Genomic DNA, 25,880 nt, shown 5'->3' on the forward strand with positions numbered 1-25,880 from the left:
GACGGTTTGGCCGAGTGGTCTAAGGCGCCAGATTTAGGCTCTGGTCCGAAAGGGCGTGGGTTCAAATCCCACAGCCGTCATTCTTTTTTTGTTCATGCATTTTCCTTTCCTAAATTTATTTGGAATATTCTTATAATTTTTTTTTAGTTAGGAAGACTAATCTATACAATTATGCTGCTGATTTTTTGATGCAACATGAATCATCTGCAGCTATCTTTTTACAAAATCATGCGGCTTGTTTGCATCAATTATAGTTCAGTTGATGGTGACGAGGAAAAAAATGGACTACCAAAAGTATTTCCAGAAAAAAAAATGGTCCATAGTGTTAAACTACTAATTACTGTTGTTGGTAGCAGGTGACACAAGTGTTTCAAAATGCTAAATTAGTGTGTAATCTCAATATGAAAGTGATTAATCAGAGTTAATGTAATTCTTCTTTCCTTGTATGCTTAAGGAGTGGTGTTATTCTGATATATTGTTATTTCACACTCACAGTAAAGACAACCCAGCACTGCCTCATTTAGCCCTTCAATAGACGCCTTTCTTTCACCAAGATTCTCAACTTCAACCCTCTTTTGTGGCCATGCCAAAAGGTTAAAATTGCCCTGTGTGCTTTTGTTTGTTGCATCATTTTTGAACTCCAAGTGCCCTGTATGCTTTTGTTTGTTGCATCATTTTTGAAGTCTAAGCAGTAATCGAAACATAGTTTGATTGAACAGGTCCACCTAATGTATCTCCAGTGCTATGCAAAATCTTGGGAAAATTATATTTTGCAGGGGTTAATAGTCTGTGTTGGGCCTCAATATTTGGATCGTTATAATGAAAACCCATTTACAGAGAAGGCCCGAAAAGGAGCCATACACCCGCATAAACACTGAAATTAAAATCTCGATTTCAACATTTGGTGTTAAAACGAAGGGAAGTGTTTTATTTCTCCTCGATAAGGTGTTTTCTGTTCTTTAATCACCCTTTTCTATAATTTTTTCTTAGATATTTGTTCATCTTCCTATTTGACCTTCACATGAAATTTGTGAATATAATTTGTGATATTCTATTGCAACTCGAGGTTTAGCTCGGTTTTGATTAGGGATCTAGTTCAGTAGTAGCACAAAGTATAAACTCATAGTGTTAAGTCATTTTCGGGTTTTTCTGGTCCAATCAAATTCTCTGTAAATAAAAAAAAAATCAATATTCGACCATTACGTTCTGACGGTAATTCAAAATAATCTTATATTGCTAAGCAACTACGATATATGCTTCTCGAAACTTCAAAGTGCTATCCAAGTCGATAATCACTGAGTTATGCAAGCGCACACCAGTTATTCGATTTTGTATTTAACTACATATATGTTCTGTAGATCACAACTGATATCAATGGTACGACTATTATATGATATCCAGAATTTTCAGAAATTATTATTCTTTAAATATGTTTATGTTCTTTTCTGATTTAAAAGGATTTAAACTGTGGATATTTTATTCATGTTTGATGAGTACGTGTTATTAAATGATTCAATATGCTAATCGTTAGTTGTCTCGATCCCTGTCAGTATTGTGAAAGTATTAATTACATTTACTATTTTCAAAAATTTATTTTAAAAACCGATTGTTTTATCGATATCAGTAAATTGAGTATGTTTTGAAATTAGAGGGATCCAGTAAATATTTTATTTGTGTCAAAAATATAATAAGTATTTTGTCCGGGTCCACCCTGAGACCGGGTGAGTTGAAAACATATTTAAAAATAGTACATGATAACTATTTTGTTACGTGCTAAATAAATTATTATGGTTTTATCATTATTTAAAATGATGTTTTCCATGATTTAACCTGCGATAGATTTGTGTGTGGTCCCGTATGAACCAGAGTATTTTTCAGATATTTGTTATGTGTCTAAAATGCATTTATATAAGATTATACGTAATTTGGACGTGTGTCAAAGTGCGTTTATCACGTGCCACATGTTATATCTCGTCCTCTTTGCATTTACATACATGATATATGTTTTCGGGGTTTACTGTTAATTTAGAAAATGTTTCGGTTTCTTAATAAATATCGAACTGGGCCCCGACCGGGACGTCAAAACCCACAAAATTTATATATTTATTTTTATAAAATCGTGCGTCGTTCAAATATTTTATTTTTTCGCATTTTTTGAAAGATCGTAAATTTTGGGGGATTTTGGCAAAAATTTTATATTTATTTGATAAAAATATTTTCACCAATAATTATTAATTTTAGGCTAATTATTTTTACTAAATAATATAATTATGCCCTAAATAATTTTAGGGGTATTTTTGTGTAATTATAAATTGATTTATTTATTAATATTTTTTCATACAAATCAAAAAAATATATATAAATTTCAGAATTTTCTCTGAAATTAGGGTTGGGGTTTCACATTTTGTTCTCGAGATCAATTCATTAATTTGGCTTGACCTGGAAAACAAAGGGGATAGTATTTGTAATTAAATTGAATCTCGTGAAGAGTTCTATCAAGTTCTAGCATCAAACCGTTACAAAAATAGGTAAATTTCCAATTCAATTTTTAGGGTTTATAACTCGATTTATGGGTTTCTATTTGAATGATTTTTGGTTCAAACTGATGATATGCTTTACTTGTTCATTTGCAATCGATTTATATGATTTTCATTGATGTTGTAGTTCAGGAAGTGTTAGGCCGAGTATTTGGTTTTTAATCGTTTTTGTTTATGATTTTTTGGGTTATTCAAGAAGTGGTTGTTAAATTTTGATGATATAAATCGATTATATACGTTGTAAGATTTGTTTTAATGTAAAGATCGTTGAGTTTGGTTTCTATTTTGTTAAAGTCGAGTTCCCCGATCAAGTCGTCGGATTTTACCTCGATATAGACCGGAGTTCGAGTCCCGGTGATGATTTGAAATCGTTAATTGTGTTTCTGGGTTCCCGGAATTGTGTTGAATCGAGTGGGGGCGAAGACGATACAAAATCGGATGTTTTGGTGGGGTTTTGAGGCAGAAACCCGCCGCATTTTGGATCTTCCCCAGTTTTCCGGTGGTGTTCTTCACCGACCCGAGTTCAGCCCATTCCCGGCTCGATTTAAAATCCGGGTTTGATCTATTTTCCTAAACCTAGTTATGCAAACCGTTTTTGATGATTTATTTTTAAAACAAATAAAAATGTAACTTTAATTCCAAATTTTTGATTTTAATTCAAAATTTATTTGGTTAATTATTTTTAAATAATTAACTGAATTATTTTAAATTCAGATTTTTTTTATTATTTTCAAAAATCCAAATTTGATTTAATTATTTGTAATATACTTTAATTAATTATTTATTCATTTAATTGATCAATTAATTTATTTAATCGATTAATTTTATTTATAAATAGTTAAATAAAATTTAATTATTTTTAATTGAGCTTGATAATGTTTTAAAAATTATTTTGAGCTATTAAAAATATATAAAGACATTGAATAAATAATTAATATTATTATTAATTGTATTATTCTTATTTTATTTATAATAAATAGACCGTTCATCTATTGGAACTATTTATAATATTTCTTGCAAAGGGAGGAATTGATGGATCATCAACAATCGGAATCACCTTGTCAGAAGAACTAACCAAAACATCAGGAACGATAGTTTTATCACTATTAAGATACAGCTTTGACTGATCATGGGTGACATGTAAATGTGTTTGCATCGTGACAGTTTCCCTTTGTGCTTCAAGTTTATTAGCTAATTTTACCAATTTCCTTTTCTTTTTCTGAACACCACTTTCCTCAACCACATTCTCATCATTTTCTTTAACATCACTAAACACTGGTACATGTTTAAGTTTAAAAACTAACGGAGTTTGATCATCATCATAATTTGAGTGTGAAACAACTTTACTCCTTCATGTTCTTTCTTATTCTTTTTCACATCAAGTGCATGTCTCGATCTTTTTCTTTGAGGAACATGTTTCTTAAGTCCAGGCACCCTTATTTCTCCACCTTTTTCTTCCTTTTGTTTGGGTGAATGTGTAACAATCCTTGAGTCTGACTATCCAACAGACACATCAGTTCTAGTTAATTATTGAGATTTTACAATTGATTTGGGAAAGAGCGGATGTGGCTATGTGTTTGATTTTCTGTTTGGGAAGTAAAATGCTTGCATATGGAACATGATGAGTTGTGTCTTGTTTCATAACATCAGGATTTGTAACTGTAACACCACAGTCCCACATCGAGAAGATTTGGGACTTCTGTTATGTTTATAAGACAAAATACTACTACTAAGTGCACCAACAAATCATGATCTTTTGGGGGCCTGTGGTGGGCTTGTCGACACCAAGTTGGCTGCACTCAAGACAGTATGCTTCGGCTTATTTCGGACTCGTAATCGGGACTTGACCCGATTTTCGAAAAGTGCTCGGGATTTGACCCGGGTTGTCACATATGGTATCAGAGCCGACTCTCGAAAGCTTGATACGTCAAGTTGCCGGAGGTCGGGACACGAAGGCTAGTGGTATTATCCCACAATGGCAAGAGGTCCGGAGGTGGGGACACGAAGCCAGCCGGTATTATCCCACAATGGCTAGAAATGTACGATCTTGGTCCTATGGGCTGTCTGTTCGGGCCTGACGAGGACGTCAGGAGTTTAAGTGGGGGAGTTTGTAACACCCCAATTCCACATCGAGGAGATTCGAGACTTCTGTTCAGTTTATAAGACAAAGTACTACTACTAAGTGCACCGACAAATCATGATCTTTTGGGGGCTTGTGGTGGGTTTGTCGTAACACAAGTTGGCTGCACTCGGGACAATATGCTTCGGCTTATTTCGGACTCGTAATCGGGACTTGACCCGATTTTTGAAAAGTGCTCGGGATTTGACCCGGGTTATCACATAAATAGTTCGGTATAACACCCCAAGTCCACAACCGAATGCATACCAGGCCCAAACAACCCACCACATGTCAGTCCGAAAAAGCTAGCGATTTGGTACACATTGGTTGTTTACTTGTATCTATAAAGGTCACAAACGCTCTTATTCTTATTGATGTGAGATGTTACAGTAACATTATATTTATTTGGCATAGCTCTTTGCAGAAAATGCCAAATTTCAATAGGTAAATAATCAAAGTTTGAGTAATTTACGAACACCCCCAATTGGGATTCATATTTAGAATCGTAAACATTACTCTAAAATTACAATCTCTTTGATTCAATCACATATTAATTTTTTAATTATAATATAAACAATGGAGTGGGATAAGAAATGAGGAGTATTATAGGTTATAAATTCAGTATCAATTTTTTTTACACCGGTATCGTGACAATATGAAATTGTTTTAATTGGTATTTCAAATGTGAATACATGGGATTTCACCATTTTCATTTATATCATAACCAATTAAGAAAGGTCATGTCAAATTAGGAATCATTTTACAATCCAATTCAGATATTTTAGCATGTTTTCGTATCAAATACTTATCCTTTGGAATATTTTAAATTAAAATTGATTAAATACATTAAAGAGAGCCAATTAAACGTCAACAAATTTACTTACTTAGGGGTATTCATTTTAAATTTTAAAGAATTATTAATAATTTATTGATTTTAAAATATTTTCGTTGATTTTAGTTGTTCGCGGATTTTGATGGAGTTTATCCAAAAATCTTATAGAGTCTTGTAGATTTTGTGTAGTTTTTCAGAAATCGCGCAAAATCTCATGTATTTTGAATAGATTTCAAAATATTAAAAATGTACTAGTAAATACATTAAAATCAACAACTTTTTTATAAATGAAAATTCATGAATTTTTGAATACCGTCAAATTTTGATGAATTTTTTTAAATCCAAATCGAATACCACCAAATTTTGATTGATTTTTTTAAATTTAAATTAAATATATTCAGATTTAAAAAAAAAATTCCAATCCTTATTAATACCTTCATATTTTAAAAAATTATTTTTAAAAATTCAAATTAAATATTTCATGATTTTCAAAATCCTTAAAAATCACAATTAAAAACACCGGCATAGTCCATTAATAGTCAACGACTTGGTAAAATAAGAGAAGGGGGAGGACAGGTGTTTCCTAACGAGGCAGATACATAAATCCGCACGCTCCACCTGTCAGTTACTGTGCAATAGGAGTGCATAAACTTGACTCTATTCAGTATCTTCATTCTCGTTTTATTAACAACCTCCTGGTTCAAACGATGGCTTCAGCAAAAGAAAAGGGCGATGTTAAAATTTTTAACAACCGAGAAGATTTATCAGTGTCACTCTCCAAATACATTGCTGATCTTTCAGACAAGTTTATTAAAGACAGAGGTGCTTTCACAATTGTCTTGTCCGGTGGCGATCTCTTCGAATCTCTCGGGTTTGTTTAAATTATTCTCTTCTTTTATCTACATGTTTCGTTGTTATTACAATTCGTGTGTTTGATTGTTTGTTTGTTTGGGAATGTTTGATTGTCAGTAAATTAGTGGAATCTCCGTACAAAGAATCGCTGGACTGGTCGAGATGGTACGTGTTCTGGTTGGATGAGAGAGTGGTTCCCAAGACTCATCCTGATAGTAATTACTTGCTTGCTTTTGATCATTTACTCTCCAAGGTCACCTTTCTTCCCCATTCTTTTACTTTTTTAATTGCTATACTATGCTGTTTTAATTTAGATGATTGCTTATTGTTCGGATAATTAAACTTTCCAAGTGAACTATGTATTCAGGACTGTTAAGTTTATTCACCATATTTTTATACCCTTGAATATGGTGTTAAGGGACGGTTAGTTTATTCAGGACTGGTTTCAACTTTCAATTGTATCTTCGAAATTATAAGGTGTTGAGGGAAACTAGTAAATGAATTATATATTTTACAAGCCTACTACCCTGCTGTTACAGTATTACTACTATGCCATGTTGCTCAGACTCCACTGCGAAATGGGGGAAATGTTACATATCCGAGTGTTAATTTTTTTTAAAAATAAAATAAAATTGGACCATGTCCTAATTTAAGACATGGATCCGTGACTTCGTGGCAAGGCACATGTCATTATCTATATGTAAACGAGGATATTAGATGAAATTACCTAATAAATATTAACAATGAAAGTCAAATCAAATATGTTTGTAAAGCATTTTGCAAATCTGGCTTCCTTTTTTTCTACATTTTTCTCCCCCCCCCCTGCCCTTGTTGTCATTATAAGTTCATATCACATGCTAGTCAAATATCCACATTTCATTTAAAAGATTCAACAATAATTAAGAGTTGTGCCATATCGTCTAAATGTCCGATAAGGATACGCCTGCCAAAACCAAAGAGTCAAAGTAACATAGCTACTCTAGATGCAAGTGAACGGAGTTGCTCAATGTCAGGTCTTTAATCAGCTTTGAAGCTCTACTTGACCTTGTTATATATGTAGATAAATGGGGCCTTTTTTTGTGCTAAACCCTGTTTTAATAAGTTCTATTTTGTTTACTATTTTAATTGCTATACTATGCTGTTTAAAGTTTAGATGATTGCTAGCCTTCTCTCTTGTCGTCCCATCGACTCTCACTCACCCCGAGTTTTATTAGAGTATATACTAATTTGTAAGACATACAAGCCTAATTATTCAAATAAAAAGTTTAGATGATTGTTTATTGTCTGGTAATTAATTAACTTGCCCGAAGCGTCACAGTGGAAATTATATATTCAGAATTGTTAGTATATTTACCATTTATTTCATCCCCTTGAATTTGGACTGGTTTCAATCTTATCTTCAAAATTATTAAATGTTGAGAGAAACTACTAAAAATGAATTATAAATTTAACACTGTAGTGATTATTTTAACTCAATTTTAGTTTTATGATTGTTTTGTAATTACAACTCTACTACCCTGCTGTTACAGTATTACTACTATGCAATGCTGCTCGGACTGGACACGACACATATCTGAGTGTCAGACTCTTAGTTTTTTTTATAAAAAAAATTGGAACATGTCCTATTTTAAGACATGGATTCAGGGTTAGAGACATGACATTATTTTGAAATTAATGTGTTATTAAGCTCCGTGACATTATTTTGAAATTAATGTGTTATTAAGCTCCGTGAGCAAGAGCATGAAGTTGGGTAGTCGCTACTGTGAACTTTGTAACATTTTCTCTATGCTCTCACATAGAGTAAAACATGCCAATAGCAATGTTATTTAATCTTTATGAAAATAGAAAATTAGCTAAAAAAACTATGATTCTGCAAAACATTTCACAAATCTTACTTCCTTTTTTTCACATTTTGTCCTTCCCTCTCTCTGTATTTTTTTTGGCATCAAAAGTTCATATCATATGCTAGTCAAAAATCCACATTTCACTTGAAGGATTCTACAGTAAGTTAGAGCAAGTCCAATGCAATGCTATAACTGGTCCCATTTCTCTAATTTGAAAGCAAATACTAAGAGCAAGTCCAATGCTAGATGCAAAATGGTTATAGCCATTGCTATAATTTGGCATCAAAAAGTGGATTTTTGGTGCTAAAATAGAATTGCAACTCCAATGCTAGTTTCATTTTGAAACCAAATAATTTCAAATTTAACTCATTTTTGTCTTTCCCTCCTAAATATTATTTAAAGTTACCACTATGCATATCATTTATGGTTACTTGATAATGTGTCATGGATGCATAAATGCATCCTTCCTTTCAAATTTAGAACCAAGTATGCATATATGTATATTTGCATCCTTGGATAACACCCCTTAGGAGTTGAAATTTTTAGCATTTGGTTTCAAATTATGGAAATGGCATCACTTATAGCATTGCATTGGACTTGTTCAACTTCAACTCCACAGGGGTTCTATCCTTAGATGCAATTGCATCCATGCCACATCATCAAGTAATTACAAATGGCATGCATAGTCGTGAACTTTATATAAAATTTAATGAGAGAGACAAAAATTAGTTAAATTAGGAATTTTTTGGATGCAAAATGCAACTAGCATTGAAGTTCAAGTTCTATTTTAGCACCAAAGTACACTTTTTGGTGCCAAATTATAGCAAAAGCTATAGCTATTTTGCATCTTGCATTGGATTTGCTCTAAGAGTTGTGTCCAAGAGTCCAAATATTCAATATAGATATGACGGCCAAAACCAGATTGTCGAAGTAACACAGCTACTGTAGATGCAAGTGAATGGAGTTGCTCAATAGCAAGTCTTTTATCAGCTTTGAAAGTCAACTTGACCTTGTTATATATGCAGATAAGCGGAGCCTATTTTTTTACAATTAGGGTTTGTGGCATGAATTTTACAAAGACTGGCTTGAATAAGCTCATATAATGGAAGCTTTTCGGATAAGCAATTAGATATCTTTTCTCAGGAGTTTGTTGCACAGGACAAAACTGGAGGTAGCACTAGAGTTGAATAGGAAACTAGGTTCCTAGCAGTTTGATTGTTATTGTCCTTTAAATGGAAAAATATTCGCAGTTAGGACTACGCCCCTTTATGATAAATTTTTTAAAATATATAGAAAGTACATGTTGCAGCGGTCTTGAAAAATCTGTCTTAACATTTGAATGAGAAAAATCACCAGGACTTCTCCATTACAATTTGGAGCTAATTAACCAACTTGTTGCAAGCACTACTAAATCTGTTGTGTTGGACGATTTCTAAATGATATTTGTAACCTTTTACTCTGGCAGGTTCCAATTCTTCCTGGTAACGTTTATGCTATTAATGATGCTCTCTCGGCCGAAGGTGCAGCCGAGGACTACGAGACATGTCTTAAGCATCTGGTTAATAGTACTCCTATTATCACTAGATCTGCAATTAATGGCTTCCCGAAATTTGATCTTATGTTGGTAGGTATGGGCCCAGATGGACATGTGGCCTCTTTGTTTCCTGGACATCCTCTTCTCCAAGAGAAAGAAAAGTGGGTTACTTTCATCAAAGACTCTCCAAAACCACCTCCAGAAAGAATTACTTTAACATTTCCAGTAATCAACTCCTCTGCAAATATCGCACTTGTGATAGTTGGGGAGGCTGCAGCGCACGCAGTGCATGTGGCCCTTGACGATGTTGAAAATTCGTATGTGTTGCCTATCCAGATGGTCTCGCCTGAAGGGCCGTTGACATGGTTTTTAGACAATGGAGCAGCTTCAAAACTGAAGACGGCAACAGGTGTAGCCAAGTGAATCGACCCTTGTAATGAGTGAACCACATATCTTTGTGTTTTGTATTGCATTTGAGGAGTTTTACTAAACTGTGTTGATCAATAAGTGACAGACGTGTGTTTGTCCAACAATTTCTGCCAGTTGTTGGTTTCTGTAACTTTCAGCTTCTCGTTACATAGGTATCCTTCTCAATCTTTCTCTAGTATCTGTTTACTGATAACATATTTGGTTTACCAACTTGCAAAAATGAGTACAGAAGTCCAAAAGAGTTGCATTTTCATTTATGGACTTATAGTTGCATTCTTTTGTTTTATTGTGTATTTACGAGTGGATAGGAAGATTGCGTGTACATATTTACGGGTCATTTCTCAACCCTTTCTCAGCTAATATTAAGTCTGGGATTCCTCCATTTTTTGGTAAAGTTTGCAGTTATGAGAGGAGACAGTAGTAGAGGCTGCAGTTGGTTGCAATTATAGATTGAATGAGATATTATGTCCGTGTTGAGTTATTGTTGCTTTCTAGAAGTTGATGTTTTTTTGGGTTAATTTGCAAGTGCAAAGACTGAAGTAATTAGAAGAGAGGGTTATGATTTATGATTATGTTTTGTTCCTAATAGAATTACTCTGAACGGCATAACATACCAGCAATTATAGGCCGGATGTTGATGTTACTACTTGTTAGCCTACACATTGTAAAAAATCTGAAAAGCCCACAGAAACGACTAGACATGATAGCCACATGATTTTTTGATGCAAGTAAAACTTGTCGAACTTGTGATGAGGCCTTGAGGTGGATTTTACGGTTATACAAAACACTCGGTCGTCGTGTTCGATTTTGACACATTTAGAAGGTCCCTGGATCATGAGATTTATATTCGGTTAACGAAAATCAGAATGACATATCAATACATTTTTGTTGGAACAATTTCGTACGGGTTCAAGTACCATAACCCAGACGGACTCCTATTATATTTCATTAGTATATCAAAATCAACAACAGTTACAAAAAAGCAAAAATAACGTAATAGTATAAGATCGTGAAAATGGTTATTTTCTAACACCTTGATATTTTAGTATAACTGGTTTTTTAACATGGTATCAGATCGTAGCACGAATGACATATATTGATATTTCATTTTCGTCCCTGGTATGCTGCGTGCGTGTGTGTGTTTGATATGCGTTCCACCTTTATAAAATTGGCTAATGGTCCTCACTTTGATGGTAACCCCAGAAACAGATACATCCTTAACTATAACCGATAATAATATCAATATATGGTGAAGCCAAGTTGATGCGGCAAGTGGGAATGTGGGATGTATATACGTCTGTTAATTTGCATAGATTAATGCATCCCACTGTCACTGTCACTGTCACTGTCTGTTTTAAGCTTAGGAATTAAATAAACAGGCGTGTTTAATTAGAACCACTTGCTTCTAAATCTCTATCACTTGCTTCACTATAAGTAATAGCCTTCATTTGTTTATATTACTCATTTCCTAATTCATCTGTTTAAAGCTACAGATATCATTGTTTACAGTACTTGTTAGCTATTCGTATGCATTGCGCGTTTACCTACATATTATAATTCCAACTTTGTCGTTACATGTTTGCGTATCATAAACATAGTTTACTAGCTAAATATTTCTTATTAGCTTTAGCTTGGAGATTTTCGATGTATGATCTCGCATTCCGAAAGTCCAAAGTGTTCAAGTTATAGAAACAGAGTACTACATACTTTAAAGAAATGAAGCCATCATTTTACGAACTAGTTATTCGGATTAAAATAAATTTAGTGTATCAGCTTATCACAATTTTTTGAGTTTCTGGTAACATGCAGGTCCAATCGTTGTGAATGGTCGATTTTGCATAAATCGATCATGAATTTCTTTTTGTTGCTAATTTATAATTCCGAAAGGAACTAAAATTTACGAGATTTTATATGATGAGTAAATATAGGACACTCGTCTGGGTAACTCAGTTGGTTGAGACTGAAATTTTAGGGACTTACTAGTTACCACCCCAAGATCTTAGATTTGATTCCAAGTGAATGTTCGGATTTAAGTAGGGGTTATGGCGGTGTGGAAATGTATAAACACATGATTAAGAAAAAAAAAGATGGGGACCAAGAATGGGGTGCATAAGCCACAAAATGTAGAGAAAAGATGTAGCGCAATCAAGTGGATTGGACAAGTAAAGCTGAGTGAAGAAATGGAGTAGGGTTAAGTGTCTTTTAGTAATGGAGCATATATCAAAAGAGAGTAGGGTCTTTGTTTTATCTTTACATACTTATGACCTTGAATCCTACCCTGATTCGGCCTTATCATCATTCTCCCCAGCATTTCGTTTTCTGGTGTCCCCAGAAGGCCAGAACCCCCTTCCATTCTCTTCATACTTTACTCATCACTTTCCCCTTTAACTTTTATCTTCTATATCGTAATTATATTGCCATCTGCTTTGTTTTTTCATTGATACCTTGGTTAATCTTGCAAGTTACAGATGAATCATGAGTTTCTTGTTGCATTGTATGTGCATGTTTTTTAATTGCTCCAGAAATACATGTCATCGGCCTTTCCTTTTGAATTCGAGGATTTATTTCGAGATCATTGCAATTTAGGATCGTTCTGTGTTATTGCGGATATCTTAACTCGAAAAATAGATTATAAAGATGAAGTATGGAGAAATTGAAGAGAACGAAGAGAAAGGTAATGAGCGAATTCAGAAAAGATTGAAGGGGAAAAAAATATCAAATTGATTACTTATTTCATCCAAATGTATCAAATATGTTATTATTTTTCCGTTTGACTCAATTTGGTTAGCAATTTGAAAATTTATATCAATTTAGTTATTTAAAAGATAAAATTTTGTATCGATTTAGTTATCGGGAGATGATTTAATTAATACAAATTTTCAAATTAATGATCAAATTGAGTTAAACTGGATATATATGGACGAAACGAGTGACCGACTTGATATTTTTCCCAAAATTGAAGGAACCGGTACAATACAACCCTCAAATAAACTATGAACGAGTACTTTTTAGGTTAAATAATTGTTATAACATAACATATATCATAGAATTTTTGGTGTGAATACATGAAAACCCGTTATTTTATGTAGTTGACGTAAATTAATACCGTCAAAATAGTATATTGCTAACAATTATTTGTCTCGAACCATCTCCCAAAACTCAAAGGATCATGTATGCCTTCTTTCACTTGCCAAATAATTATAACTACTAAGCCACGCCTGCCATGGTAGCTACATGCTATGGTTGGGCTTTAAATAAAGAAAAGGGCTTGGGTATTCTTTTGACTCTGGAGCATGCAAAAAGGAATTGGAGAAGAAAATGAAGGACTGGTTAAGCTTTTTATCTTGTTCATTCTACAAGTATAATAAGTACTGGATATTCATAAACTATATGCAAAACCATGAGTCTTTCTTTACATATTCTCTCCACTTGGTTCTCCTCCCAATAGATGATTACGAATTAATTAAGCAATCTGTAAATAATGGCACATGATTTTTGTAATATCACACTTTGTCAACTTGTAATTCGGTAACCACAAATCCAAACATTTAGTTTTTTTTTTAATCGTGATTTACGAAAGCACCATGTGCTGCAACCACTGACTTGTGATAATTCACTGATATTTTTTCTGATTAAAAATTCTTGACTGTGATATTATATCAAGTCGCCGTTGTTTACAGACTTAAGAAAAATGATTTGTATATGCTATGCACTGTTTGAATTTTCTAAATTTTATGCCAAGTATTCAATCTATCATGATTTACGAGGTCCTAAAACGTGCTACTAAAATATTTAATCTTTTTAGATATATGTTTATAAAGTAGTAGTTAATTTTGTTGATATTCCCGTTTAATAGTATAAAAATTATCAATTTATTGGTATTCCCGTCCAATTGTTTAATTTGCTGATAGAGAGATAGTAATGGGCCTGCTTCTAAGTAACTTATTTATTAAAAACCCGTAATAATTTATCGACTATTGTTCGTTTCTGCTTATAAGTCGAATATAAAGAAATAACGTTTTTTATTTAATTTTAATTTTTTACCTTTTTATTTAACTTAATCTTTAAAATATACTATGTTTTAAACTTTTAATTTTTTTTTAAAATTCACGACATAAAATAATTATATTTAAAAAGTTATTTTATTTTAGTCTATTTAAATAAAAATTATGATTTATAAGTAATGTTATTCAAATAATTATATAATTTATAAATATTTATTAATTTATAAGTCATTTATGTATTTTAAATTATAAATTATTTATTTTAATTTTTTCAAAGTGCATAGATATAATATTTGTTTGAACAAAACCAAGTAGTTTAAACTTGGGAGGTAAGTGATTCAACAACTTTATGCATATAATATGATTAGAGTAGTCTAATCATGAAATTACCACAAAATCTTATATCTCAAGAAAGTGAAGAAGTCATGTCAGTTAATTATAGCAACCGCGGTTACCAACTCTACATTTTGAACCGTTCTTTGTGTGTCTTGAATTATCTACGCTATTTGCTCGGAAAGTATTTATTTTTTGTCAGGTATATCATATATGCTAGTATTATTTCATTTATTTATATCATAAATAAGAAAACACGCAAGGAAAGAAGAATGAAACAAAAAGTAGACAAAATTTATAAGCTCAAGAATGAGTCCACGACGGGGTGTCGTATTCGAGATCTAAGATTTACTTATTTATATTATAATAATAAAAATCTAACTACTTGCTCACATGAAAAAAAAAAGATTATCCCTTGACAAAATTTATGAAAATATTATCTCAATAATATTTTCACATTTATAAAGTAGATATTTGCACCAAAAGCAATAAAACAAATATTGAAGCGATCGATTTGACAGATATTGAATTATATGTATAACAAACATTCTCTCTTTCAAAAATATTAATAAACAATCAAATAGTAATCAAATCTCTAAGAAGCAACGTTATAAAAATCACTAATTAGATTTAGGATTAATCGCAGGATCATGAACTAATTAGAGTAAAAATGGAATATATTTTATTTTTTAAATATAATTTATAAAATCTTTATTTTAATAGTAATTTATAAGTTAATATAAATTTATCATATTATAAAATATATAATTATTTAAATCAAACTGAAATTTTATTTATAATATACCTATTAATAAAAATATATAAGAATTAAACGGATTTTAAAAATAAATGGGTCATGTGTCTTAATTAATCGATAAAAATTAGGGATATTTAGAAATAAGGATGGAAAATAATAGAAATAGGAAAGTGGGGGAAATAAAAAGAGAAAGTGCAGAGGAGAGGCAGCAGTAGTGAAAAGAGGGGAAAACAGTTGAGAGAAACGAGTTTCACCACTTCCATTTGCTCCTTCTATTTCCACTATAGCGTGCTGCTCTGCGCCCCTATACACACAAAGGTTATTTCCGTCTTTTTTTCATGTTCAATCCTTCTTCACCGCCACCAATCTCACCACCGGCGCCGGCGAACTTACCGGAATTCCGGCGGAGGCTCATCCAATGCCGCCGCTCATCCACTAGCCTCCGCCTTGCTTTACTTGAATCAAATTATCATATCTAAAAGTATCTGAAAGAAATAAGTTAATTGATGATTAAAACCCTAGAATTTTATTTGGATGTCTTAGATATATTTATATAGAAAGTTTATATAGATGAAAGCTTTACGACGAAGTCAAACTTCGTCGTCGTCGTCGTCTTCGAAATCGTCGTCCTCGTCTCCGTCGTCGTGGATACATTTGAGATCAGTTTTGTTTGTTGTTACCTCTTCTTCACCTGCTTCTTCTTGTTCTTCTTCTGATCGGTGAGTTTATATATTTATATCTTTTCTTATTTTATTTTTTTGTTTTTTTTTGTTTTTGTTTTCTTAAGTTTAGCTCATAATTGAGCTGTTTTTAGCTGTTTTTCCGATACAGATCTCGATCTAAATCAGTTAAATTTGTTGTATTAGTTGTTTTTATTCCAGCTTAGTTTCTACTTACTACGGTTTATTTTTAGTTTTCTTAGATTTAGAATTTTGTATATGTTGAATTGACTTCGATGCTGTCTTGATTTCAAGATTAGAAGCTCGGTGAGCGTAATTTCTGTATTTAGTTGTTGTTTGCCTGTTTTGTACTGAAGGTATAGCAAGACTTTGTTTTTCCAAGCTGCGGGTGTCAAACATTCATTTTGACTTGGGATCGAGTCAACAAAACCAAAATAATGAATATTGAGGTCCCATTGAACATTGTGCTGCCAATTTTGGTTTGATGTTTTTTTTTAAAAAATTGAATTTGAAGATTAGTGAAGTGGCAGAACTGTTCTTGGTGGATGGTTATTTTCGTTTACTGTACTGACTATAATCAAAGTTATTGCTACACAATTTGAGTTATCAGTTGATTAGAAGATTATTTTATTATGACCTGAGAACTGTCCTTATGTTTTTGGTTTTGTGTGATAATAACAGGCTAAATCCTAGTACTAGAAAAGTATGAAGGTTCTTTAATCTAATCATCCATTAATTTATTTATTTTTGTTTCCAGGAGTCGTCTTAAGTCTCCATGGTCTCGTAGAAAGAGAAAACATGCACTTTCACCTCAGCAATGGAAAAGGTTGTTTACACCAGATGGGAAACTTCGTGATGGCGGAGTCCGATTTTTGAAGAAAATACGGAGTGGGGTAATTTCCTCTTCGTACAAACCTCATGAATCATAATGCTAAAAGTTTCAATGTATATTTTGCTTTATGTAAAAATTTCTTAAATGAATTTCGTTTCAGGGTGTTCATCCGAATTTAAGGGCAGAAGTTTGGCCATTTCTTCTAGGAGTGTAAGCATCTTTAACTTGAGCACACTTTGCAAAGCTGACCTTGAATTATAATATACGAGTATGCTTTCAGTTCTACCCGTAATGGCTGTTCTTATCAATGGAACAGAGAACATTCTCCTACCCGAGACTGCTGATTCACCTTCTCATTCCTTAAAAAAGAAGATGTTTGTCAATGTTTCTCTTTGAGTTTTGGGCTCAGGCTTGACCTTTAAGTTATCCATTGTCAAGAACACTCACCGGGTTCTGGGCATACTGTACGATTTTACCGAACATAGTCAGTCCCATAAATGTATTCAAATTCTTCATCACTCTCTTTGGTCAGCTTCCAGGCAGGATTATAAACTGATCACTAGTATATATATTGGTCCAATGCTAATTTCAGGTTCTGTAATTATTAGAATATAACTATATATATATCCTTAACTAAAAATTTAATGATATGTATACTCTGTAAGTCCATCTACAATGCTTTTACTATATACAATATCTAGACATCATTCCGAGGCAACTCCTTTTTTTCTTCTCTTTTTATAGTTGCTCTTGTATAGTTAGAAGGCTGAAACTGTTATGTTTATTTGAACTCCTAATATTGGAACCAGTTCAATGCTATAGGTTTTTGTCTGTCTCTATTGGTTGGATCCGTAAATATTTTTTTTGGGAAAATATCTAAGCTCTTTAAACCAACAAAGATTAGGAGGCACCTGAGAAGAAGTTGATGTTAGGACTTATTATCATTGTTATCATTCTTTGCTTGCATGCAGTAGTGGTAGTTTATATCGCTTTTTACCTCTATTGCCTCACCAGTCTAATTGATTTTCTTGTAGATATGACTTGAATAGTTCCAAAGAGGAAAGAGATAATTTAAGAACAAAGAGGAGGTATGTTAAATTGAATTTGTAAATTTTTGCAACTTAATATAAAATACTTTAATTTTAGCGCTTTAGCAACTAGTATAATTATGTCTTATATATGGTTGTAGGAAGGAGTACGAGAAACTAAGAAGACAATGCCGCCGACTTCTAAAGTCGAACTATGACAATTCGAACTTGAAGGGAACTGGTAGAACCAGCTACAGTGAAGATGGTGGGAATTTCACCCCAGGCATGGATTCTGCTGATTCTGAAGATGTTGTCAGTGCTAGAGAATCTTTATCTAGTGAAGATATGGGCCCATCTATTGACTACTCAAACGACTTCATTAATGCTGCACTTGATAGATATGATGGCTCAAAACGAATTACAGATCCTAATACTTCCGAGACAGAGTCATCAGACTCTGATTCTTCTGTAGAGGTGAGCATCACTTTTTCCTCCACAGTTTGCAAGGACGAGAATGATCCTGATATGCTCTCTAGCGAGGATTCTTCTTCAAATATGGAAAATCGATCAAACATTAGCCCATCAGAAGATTTTTCTACTTGGCAGCGTATTATACGGCTAGATGCAATTCGTGCCAATGAAGAATGGGTACCATATTCTCCAACTCAGGCTGCAGTTTCAGAGGAAAGGGCAAGGCGTTCTGCCGAGGTTGTTGGGCTTAAGGATTATGATCACCTTGAGCCGTACAAAATCTTTCATGCTGCTCGACTTGTTGCTATTCTTGAAGCTTATGCCTTGTACGACCCTGAAATTGGCTACTGTCAGGGGATGAGTGATCTGCTTTCACCAATAATTACAGTGATAATGGAGGATCACGAAGCTTTCTGGTGTTTCGTTGGATTCATGAAAAAGGCACGGCACAATTTTAGGCTTGATGAGGTCGGGATTAGAGGCCAACTGAGCAGAGTGTCTAAGATTATTAAGTTTAAGGATTCCCATCTTTTTAAACATTTGGAGAAGCTTCAGGCAGAGGATTGCTTTTTTGTGTATAGGATGGTGGTGGTTCTCTTCAGGAGGGAATTAACATTTGAACAAACAATTTGCCTCTGGGAGGTAATGTGGGCAGATCAGGCAGCAATTCGGGCAGGGATAGGGAAGTCTGCGTGGAGTAGGATAAGACAACAAGCACCGCCAACAGAAGATCTGTTGCTTTATGCTGTTGCAGCATCTGTATTACAGAAGCGCAAACTTATCATAGAAAAGTACAGTAGCATGGATGAGATAGTTAAAGAGTGTAATGGCATGACAGGACAGCTTGATGTGTGGAAGCTCCTTGATGATGCACACAACTTGGTGGTCACCCTCCACAACAAGATTGAGAACCCCCTTCCTGATATAGCATAAGTCTGGAGGTTTTTGATTCGCTAATTTATCCTTAATACGTCTTCTGGCCTTGAATTTGGAGGTCTACCCTTCCGAGTCCTCTCAAACCGATGCTTCAAGCGAGCATATGGGTGTATTTACTAGTATGTGATGGTTATTTTGATGCTTCCTCACTTTGAGGGCTAAATGTAACATTTAAGGAGAGATTCCACTGCTCTTTTTTCTTTTTCTTTTGCGAGGGAAGGAGAGGGAGTGTCAATATATACTGTCATTCTTTCATCTGAACTAAAAGGATTGGAACAATGATGAATGATAATACATTTCTAATCATTCTGCTCTCAGTTGCAGATGAAGTCTGTTGGAAATTCAATATTAGAGTTCAGGCCAGTTGTTACATTGTGATTTGTGACCCCTTCACAAGATGTGGTGGGAATGTAGGAGTTTTTCACTTTGTACATATTCTTACATGTTTGCAATTATGAACGATCCCAAATTCTTCCGTCTTGCCTTGAAAAATAAAGAAAGGAATCTAGTTTCTTTTTGTTGCCAACTCAACTCCAGGTTCCAGGTTCCTGTTTGCTGTTTATTTTTATTTTATTTTTTGTCCAACTACAAATCACTTGGAACTAGGTTACCACATAACAACAAAACCTCAGAAACAAACGAGGCCAAACGAAGCCTTTAAGAGCTACATGGACAGATGTAGGAATTAGGATAACCCTGAAAACTGGGAAAAGTAGGGCTCTGCATTGTGGATACGTGGAAAGGGGAGGCTACGGATTTGTCAGGGGTGTGATTAGACCAGGAAACGTTCGGGGTCGTGTACAAACGTTCCGTGTACTTTCGTATTTTCGTGTACTAAATCTTAAACCCGAACCCGACCCGAATTTGGATCCGTGTATCAATTTGATGACACTAGCCCGACACTAATATATTCGTGTTTACCCGTTTTGGTACAGTAAAGTACACAGATTATATACGAAAAAAATTAAATATTAGAAAATGCAATAGATAATTAAATGGTCTTAAATAGTGAACAACAAAGTTCTGAATACAAAAGCACGAAACAAGTGAAAATTTTTTTACGTACAACAAATTACAAATTGTTCGACATTCAAAAGAGATTAAAATCATAAAGTCAACTAATTTATCTAAATTAAGTAATATGTATGGATCTAAATTAAAAGAAAAGAGTTTGGAAGCGAGATATAAGTTTGTACAAGAGGGACGACCTGTTAAATTGAGGGAAATGAAAAGTAAAGGGACAAAAACTAAAATCCTAAATGCTCAGAGCTGCTCAACTAGTCAAATGACCAATAAAGTGTATTTTAGACTTTTAGTATTTACAAATTACAATTATATATATATTATTTAGAATACGTAAAATTCATATTTTGTATATAATATATATATATTATATTTTTTTTAAAAATTAACTATTTATTTATTACGTGTACTTTCGTTCCGTGTCGGGTACCTATATCGGAAACCCAGACCCGACACTAATTATATCCGTGTTTTTTTTATGTTCGTGTACTTTCGTGTTCGTGTACCAAATTTTCGAACTCAAACACTAATTATTCGTGTCATTTTGTTCCGTGTTCACATGTCGTATACCAGTATTGTCAGGTCTAGTTGTGATGAGGTATTCGAGTTTGGATGTTTACGCTTTTATCCCGTAGCACGTATGACTGTTGGAGGAGTTGATGACGGCCGTAAGACCGTAAAGAACCTTCATTTCTGGGTGATGAGACATCCGGAGAAGGTTAGGGAGCCGCAAGAGATACTGGCCAGTGGCCATCACTCGCTACATACAACAATGGTCAAACGGGTTTAATAATTTACTGATCCGATACAAAGTTTTGATTCTTGACGTTCGACACTTTACACGATTTTTTTTTGACAAAAAGGAGTAATTTCATTAATACTTCAAATCTTCAAGATAATTTTTTAACTTAATAGGAACAGAACTCCTATCAAATACTTGATATTGGTACATATTTGACGCTTTACCAAATCGATGATCAGCCACATTGACAAACAGTCTAATAAAATGCAAAGAAACTTTGTTTAAATTATGAATGATCCGACAGACATTCCTCCACGACCACTCCAAACTTCTAATTGCGTTTAAACTCAAGCTCCACCTTTGTCCACTCCACCTTTGTCCACTGCATTTGTTATGTTGGACCAAGATAAGGGGACCCAAAGGAATTATAGTTAGGATAATTGTGAAACATAATGTAAAGCCCAAGAAGGCCCACTTTGTAAGGAAAAAGCACATTTGGGGACTTAGTATAAATACAAGACAACAACCTCATTTGAGGGGGTTGTAAAATTATAGCAAAGAAACAATCTCCTAAGATTATAGTCTAATAATATAATAATAATATTGTTGGCACATCATTTGGCGCTAGAAGGAACTTTGCCTTAACAGATTCAACCAGAAGATGATTGTGGAAGAGCTTGATCCGGGAACCGCCGGACCGACTCAGGTAAAGGAGTTGACGACAGAAGTTGCCGCCGACCCCTCGACCCACGGCGATCGTGAGCTACCCAAACAACCGGCCTTAAAGCCGAAGTGCTTATTCCCCCCACCTGAAGTTCCTCCTGAAGGCCAATCGTTGAACTTGAAAGATACACTTCAAAGGAACAAAAAAAGAAAAACCGTTTCAGATCAGCGTTTTAGAATACAGACCTCCAAAGGAAAGAAAGTTTTCTCGAGCGACATACGACTACATTTGGAAAAGAAAGAAAGGCTAAAGGCCCAAAATCAAGAAAATCTAGAGGACCCACTTGATTCAGATGAAGAACTCGAGCTTCTAGAACACGAGACTCGGAGACTGCAGGCTAAACTTGAACGAAAATGTGAGATTCACCGTCTCCGTCGAGAGCTCCAACAAACTACAATACAAAATGAAGAACAAGACGATGAATTCTATGACGAAGACGACGATGCCGAGTACGAGTATGAACCGTCGGCAGAGTCGACATATTCACAACCGCGCGAACGTCGACAGAGGACAGTGTCATCCGTCGACGTCTCGCGTCAGACAGAGTCTACAGAATATGTCTCTCATGAGGAGTTTGCCAAAATGCGGGATGAAATCACCCAGATGCGTACCATAATGAGAAATCAGTCGGGGTTTGAAACCGTCTCTGAGAGCCCCTTATCGTTGGTGCTCGAGAAAGCACGCATCGACAGGACGTTGAAAACTCCCGCCCTCGATCACTTCGACGGATCCTCGGACCCGTTAGCATTCCTCAATACCTTCGACGGACGTATGGCCTTCTTCGGCCACTCAGAGGTCGCCCGGTGTCAGTTTTTCTCCACTTGCCTCCAGGGCACAACCCTTCGATGGTACAACAATTTGCCCCCTCGGTCGATCGACTCATGGGCAGCCCTAAAGAGCAAGTTTCAAGCTCGCTTCTCCAATAACTACAAAGGAATAAAGGTCACAGCTTCCCTAATGACAATGCACCAACGCTCAGGAGAAAGTCTCTGAAGTTTCCTAACCCGATTCAGAGAAGAAATAGCAGAGATTCCAGATCTAATCGAGCAAATGACAGTCAATTTTCTGACAGCAGGCATTGATAAATCTCGCCATGGATTACTCTTAGAGGAGATCTTTGAGAAAAGACCGAAAACCTTACAAGCAACATTTCAAATCATAGAACACCGCATGATGCTCCAAGAGGCAGTGAGTTGCATCCAGTCTCCTAAGCGCTCCTCCAGATACGAACGACGACGCAGCTACAGTCCGCGATCTCCCGCGCGTGACAGACGTCAAGAGCGTCGCCGATCACCACCTGGTCGTACTGTCGACCATCCACCAAGGGACAGAAGAGAGAGAGATTGGCAACCCCGGAGTCGAACATAGAAAGAATTTACCAAGCTTAACATTGAGAAAATGACCATCTTAGCTGTCCTAAAGACAGAGCCTGACTATCGTCCACCAATACCCATGAAACCGGGTCATCCTCCAAGCTCTAGATACTGTGATTACCATGAAGATACAGGTCACACAACTGAACAATGCTTTTAACTCAATAACCTTATCGAAGGGAAAATTCGCCGAGGACAGCTAGTGTATTATGTACAGCGAGAAGATTCTCCTCGACGTCATAGACGAGATGAAGAGGATCGGGTAATTGACGTTATCTTTGGTGGCGTAGCAGCTGGGGGACTCTCTCACAATTCCCGAAAAAGCTATGCCCGAGAGGTTTTTAATGTCAACCCACCAACAACTAAGCGCCATCGGGCAAACCCTTCTCCTGTCATTTCTTTCTCAGATGATGACTACCACCCTGGTCTCATCGAAGGCCATTAGGACGCTCTTGTCATCACCGCACGGGTGGGAAACAACATGGTAAAAAAGATGCTAGTCGACAACGGCAGCTCCGTGGACGTTCTATACCACAATGCCTTCTCCTGAATGGATCTCGGGGATCGACGCCTGGAAAATGCTCGAACTCCTTTATACGGGTTTACAGGGAATGATGTACATGTAGTTGGAACAGTCGACATGCCGGTGCTCTTTGGTTCTCCCCCATGTCAGACTTGGAAGATGGTCAAGTTCCACGTGATCAGTGCATCCTCAAGTTTCAACGCAATATTAGGACGAACGACGATCACCGCCCTTCGAGCTATCACTTCTATCTCCCATTTGAAAATGAAGTTCCCCACAGATTTTGGTATAGGAGAAATGGTTGGTGATCAAGCAACGGCTAGGCAGTGTTACCTAACCACTGTTTCTCCAAGGAAAAAGACAGATGAAGATTTAGAGGTCAATCAAGTACTTGACATCGATCAAAGAGAATTGATCGACACATCTACAAGCAATTCATGCTCTCCTCTAGAGGAAACTGAGGATATAGAAGAATTTGAAGGAAACCCCGATAAAAAACAAGAATTGGCAAGAATCTCTCCTCAGATCTCAAGAAAGAAATCACGAACCTTATCCGGGAATTCTCCGACATTTTTGCTTGGGACCCGAAGGACATGCCCAGTATTCCGGAGGTCGTGGCACGACACTCGCTGCACATTAGTAAGGACACCAGGCCTGTGCGACAAAAACACCGCATATTCTCGGCCGAGAAAAGAGCCGTCATCGATCAGGAGGTCGACAGACTCCTCGACGCCGGCTTCATCGACCCTATGCAATTTCCCACATGGATATCAAATGTGGTCCTAGTTAAGAAAAACAATGGGAAGTGGAGAATGTGCATCAATTACTCAGATGTTAATAGGGCATGCCCCAAAGATTTTTACCCTTTGCCGAATATCGACCAACTCATCGATGCTACGGCGGGAAATGAACTCCTCACCTTTATGGACGCCTTTTCAGGATATAATCAAATTAAAATGGATTCCCACGATTGGCAACAGACCGCATTCATCACGCATAGGGGAGTCTTTGGTTACAAAGTAATGCCCTTCGGATTAATCAATGCGGGCGCTACTTTTCAACAGACGATGGATAAAATATTCTCCTCGCAAATAGGAAGGAACATGCTGATATACGTCGATGACATGATTACAAAATCAAAAGTTGCCTCAGATCATGTAACAGACCTTCGAGAAACGTTCACCAACGCATGGGCAAACAACATTCAACTAAACCCAGCAAAATGTTCATTCGGCCTTACGGCGGGTAAATTCTTGGGGTTCCTGGTCACCCAGAAAGGTATCGAGGCCGACCCAGCTCAGAGAAAAGTAATTCTGGAAATGGACAAACCAAGATCCATCAAAGACCTACAAAAACTCACCGGGTGTATAGCCGCGCTTCGAAGGTTCATCCCTCAATCCTCGAAGAGGTACCCCTTTTTCTCTGCAATGAAGAAAGCTTCTAAATCATCACAGTTTGAATGGAATGAAGATTGTGAAAAGAATTTTACAGAATTAAAGATATTTTTAACAAATCCTCCGGTTTTAACCTGGCCCTTAACTGGCGAGCCGATACGAGTGTATCTCTCGGCTTCCGACGAAACTGTTGCGGCAATATTGGTTCGTGTCGATGAAGGAAAAGACATCCCTGTATACTACATCAGTCACTCACTTCGGGACGCGGAAACAAGGTATCCACAAGTCGAGAAGCTCGTATACGCTCTTTTGTCGCGAGCCGAAAGCTTCGGCATTATTTTCAAGCGAGAGAAATCCATGTTCTCACCAATCTACCTCTGAAAAGAATTCTGCACAAGCCCGACATAACGGGCAGGCTTGCAGCCTGGACCATAGAGTTAAGCCAATTCTACATCGAGTACAAACCTCGAACGACGATCAAAGCCCAGGTTCTCTCAGACTTCATCGCTGAATGCCAGTTCAAATTCAAAGCACAAAAACCAGAAGACGACCAATCACACCCGTTGCTTTTGTTTGTAGATGGTTCCTCGACATCCAACTCTGGAGGAACGGGGGTTATATTAATCAGTCCATAAGGATTCAAAATCTAACAAGCCCTCAGATTCAGATTCTCCGCCACAAACAATGTGGCTGAATACGAGGCACTCATCGCAGGACTAAAGGTCACGTCCGATCTTGAAGCAGAGGTCATCGATATGTTTGGAGATTCTCAGTTGGTTTCTAAACAGATAAGTGGTGAATTTAAGACACATAATGAAAGGATGGCCCGATACTTGACAAGAACACAAGAGCTACTTAATAAATTTTCTTCATGGAAAATGTCAAACGTCGACAGATAGGAGAACCAGTGGGC

At 35.7% G+C, this 25,880-nt stretch overlaps 2 protein-coding genes and 1 non-coding gene across 3 annotated transcripts; all 3 read left to right on the forward strand.

Moving 5' to 3' along the window:
- On the forward strand, positions 1 to 80 carry TRNAL-UAG (transfer RNA leucine (anticodon UAG)). Its single transcript has one exon. It is a non-coding gene; the product is annotated as a tRNA-Leu (tRNA).
- A 5,997-nt stretch (positions 81 to 6,077) lies between these two features.
- LOC141692342 (6-phosphogluconolactonase 3, chloroplastic-like) lies at positions 6,078 to 10,400 on the forward strand. The gene is made up of 3 exons (XM_074497146.1): positions 6,078 to 6,359; positions 6,458 to 6,593; positions 9,650 to 10,400. The coding sequence occupies exons 1-3, from the start codon at positions 6,196 to 6,198 to the stop codon at positions 10,139 to 10,141; spliced, it is 792 nt and encodes a 263-aa protein (XP_074353247.1). The 5' UTR covers positions 6,078 to 6,195; the 3' UTR covers positions 10,142 to 10,400.
- Positions 10,401 to 15,422: 5,022 nt separating this feature from the next.
- LOC141689304 (rab GTPase-activating protein 22-like) lies at positions 15,423 to 19,494 on the forward strand. The gene is made up of 5 exons (XM_074493557.1): positions 15,423 to 15,960; positions 16,679 to 16,814; positions 16,914 to 16,963; positions 17,788 to 17,841; positions 17,943 to 19,494. The coding sequence occupies exons 1-5, from the start codon at positions 15,812 to 15,814 to the stop codon at positions 19,183 to 19,185; spliced, it is 1,632 nt and encodes a 543-aa protein (XP_074349658.1). The 5' UTR covers positions 15,423 to 15,811; the 3' UTR covers positions 19,186 to 19,494.
- The last annotated feature ends 6,386 nt before the right edge of the window (positions 19,495 to 25,880 follow it).

This window comes from Apium graveolens, chromosome 10 (genome assembly GCF_009905375.1).
Source record: "Apium graveolens cultivar Ventura chromosome 10, ASM990537v1, whole genome shotgun sequence".
Classification (NCBI taxonomy): Eukaryota; Viridiplantae; Streptophyta; class Magnoliopsida; order Apiales; family Apiaceae; genus Apium; species Apium graveolens.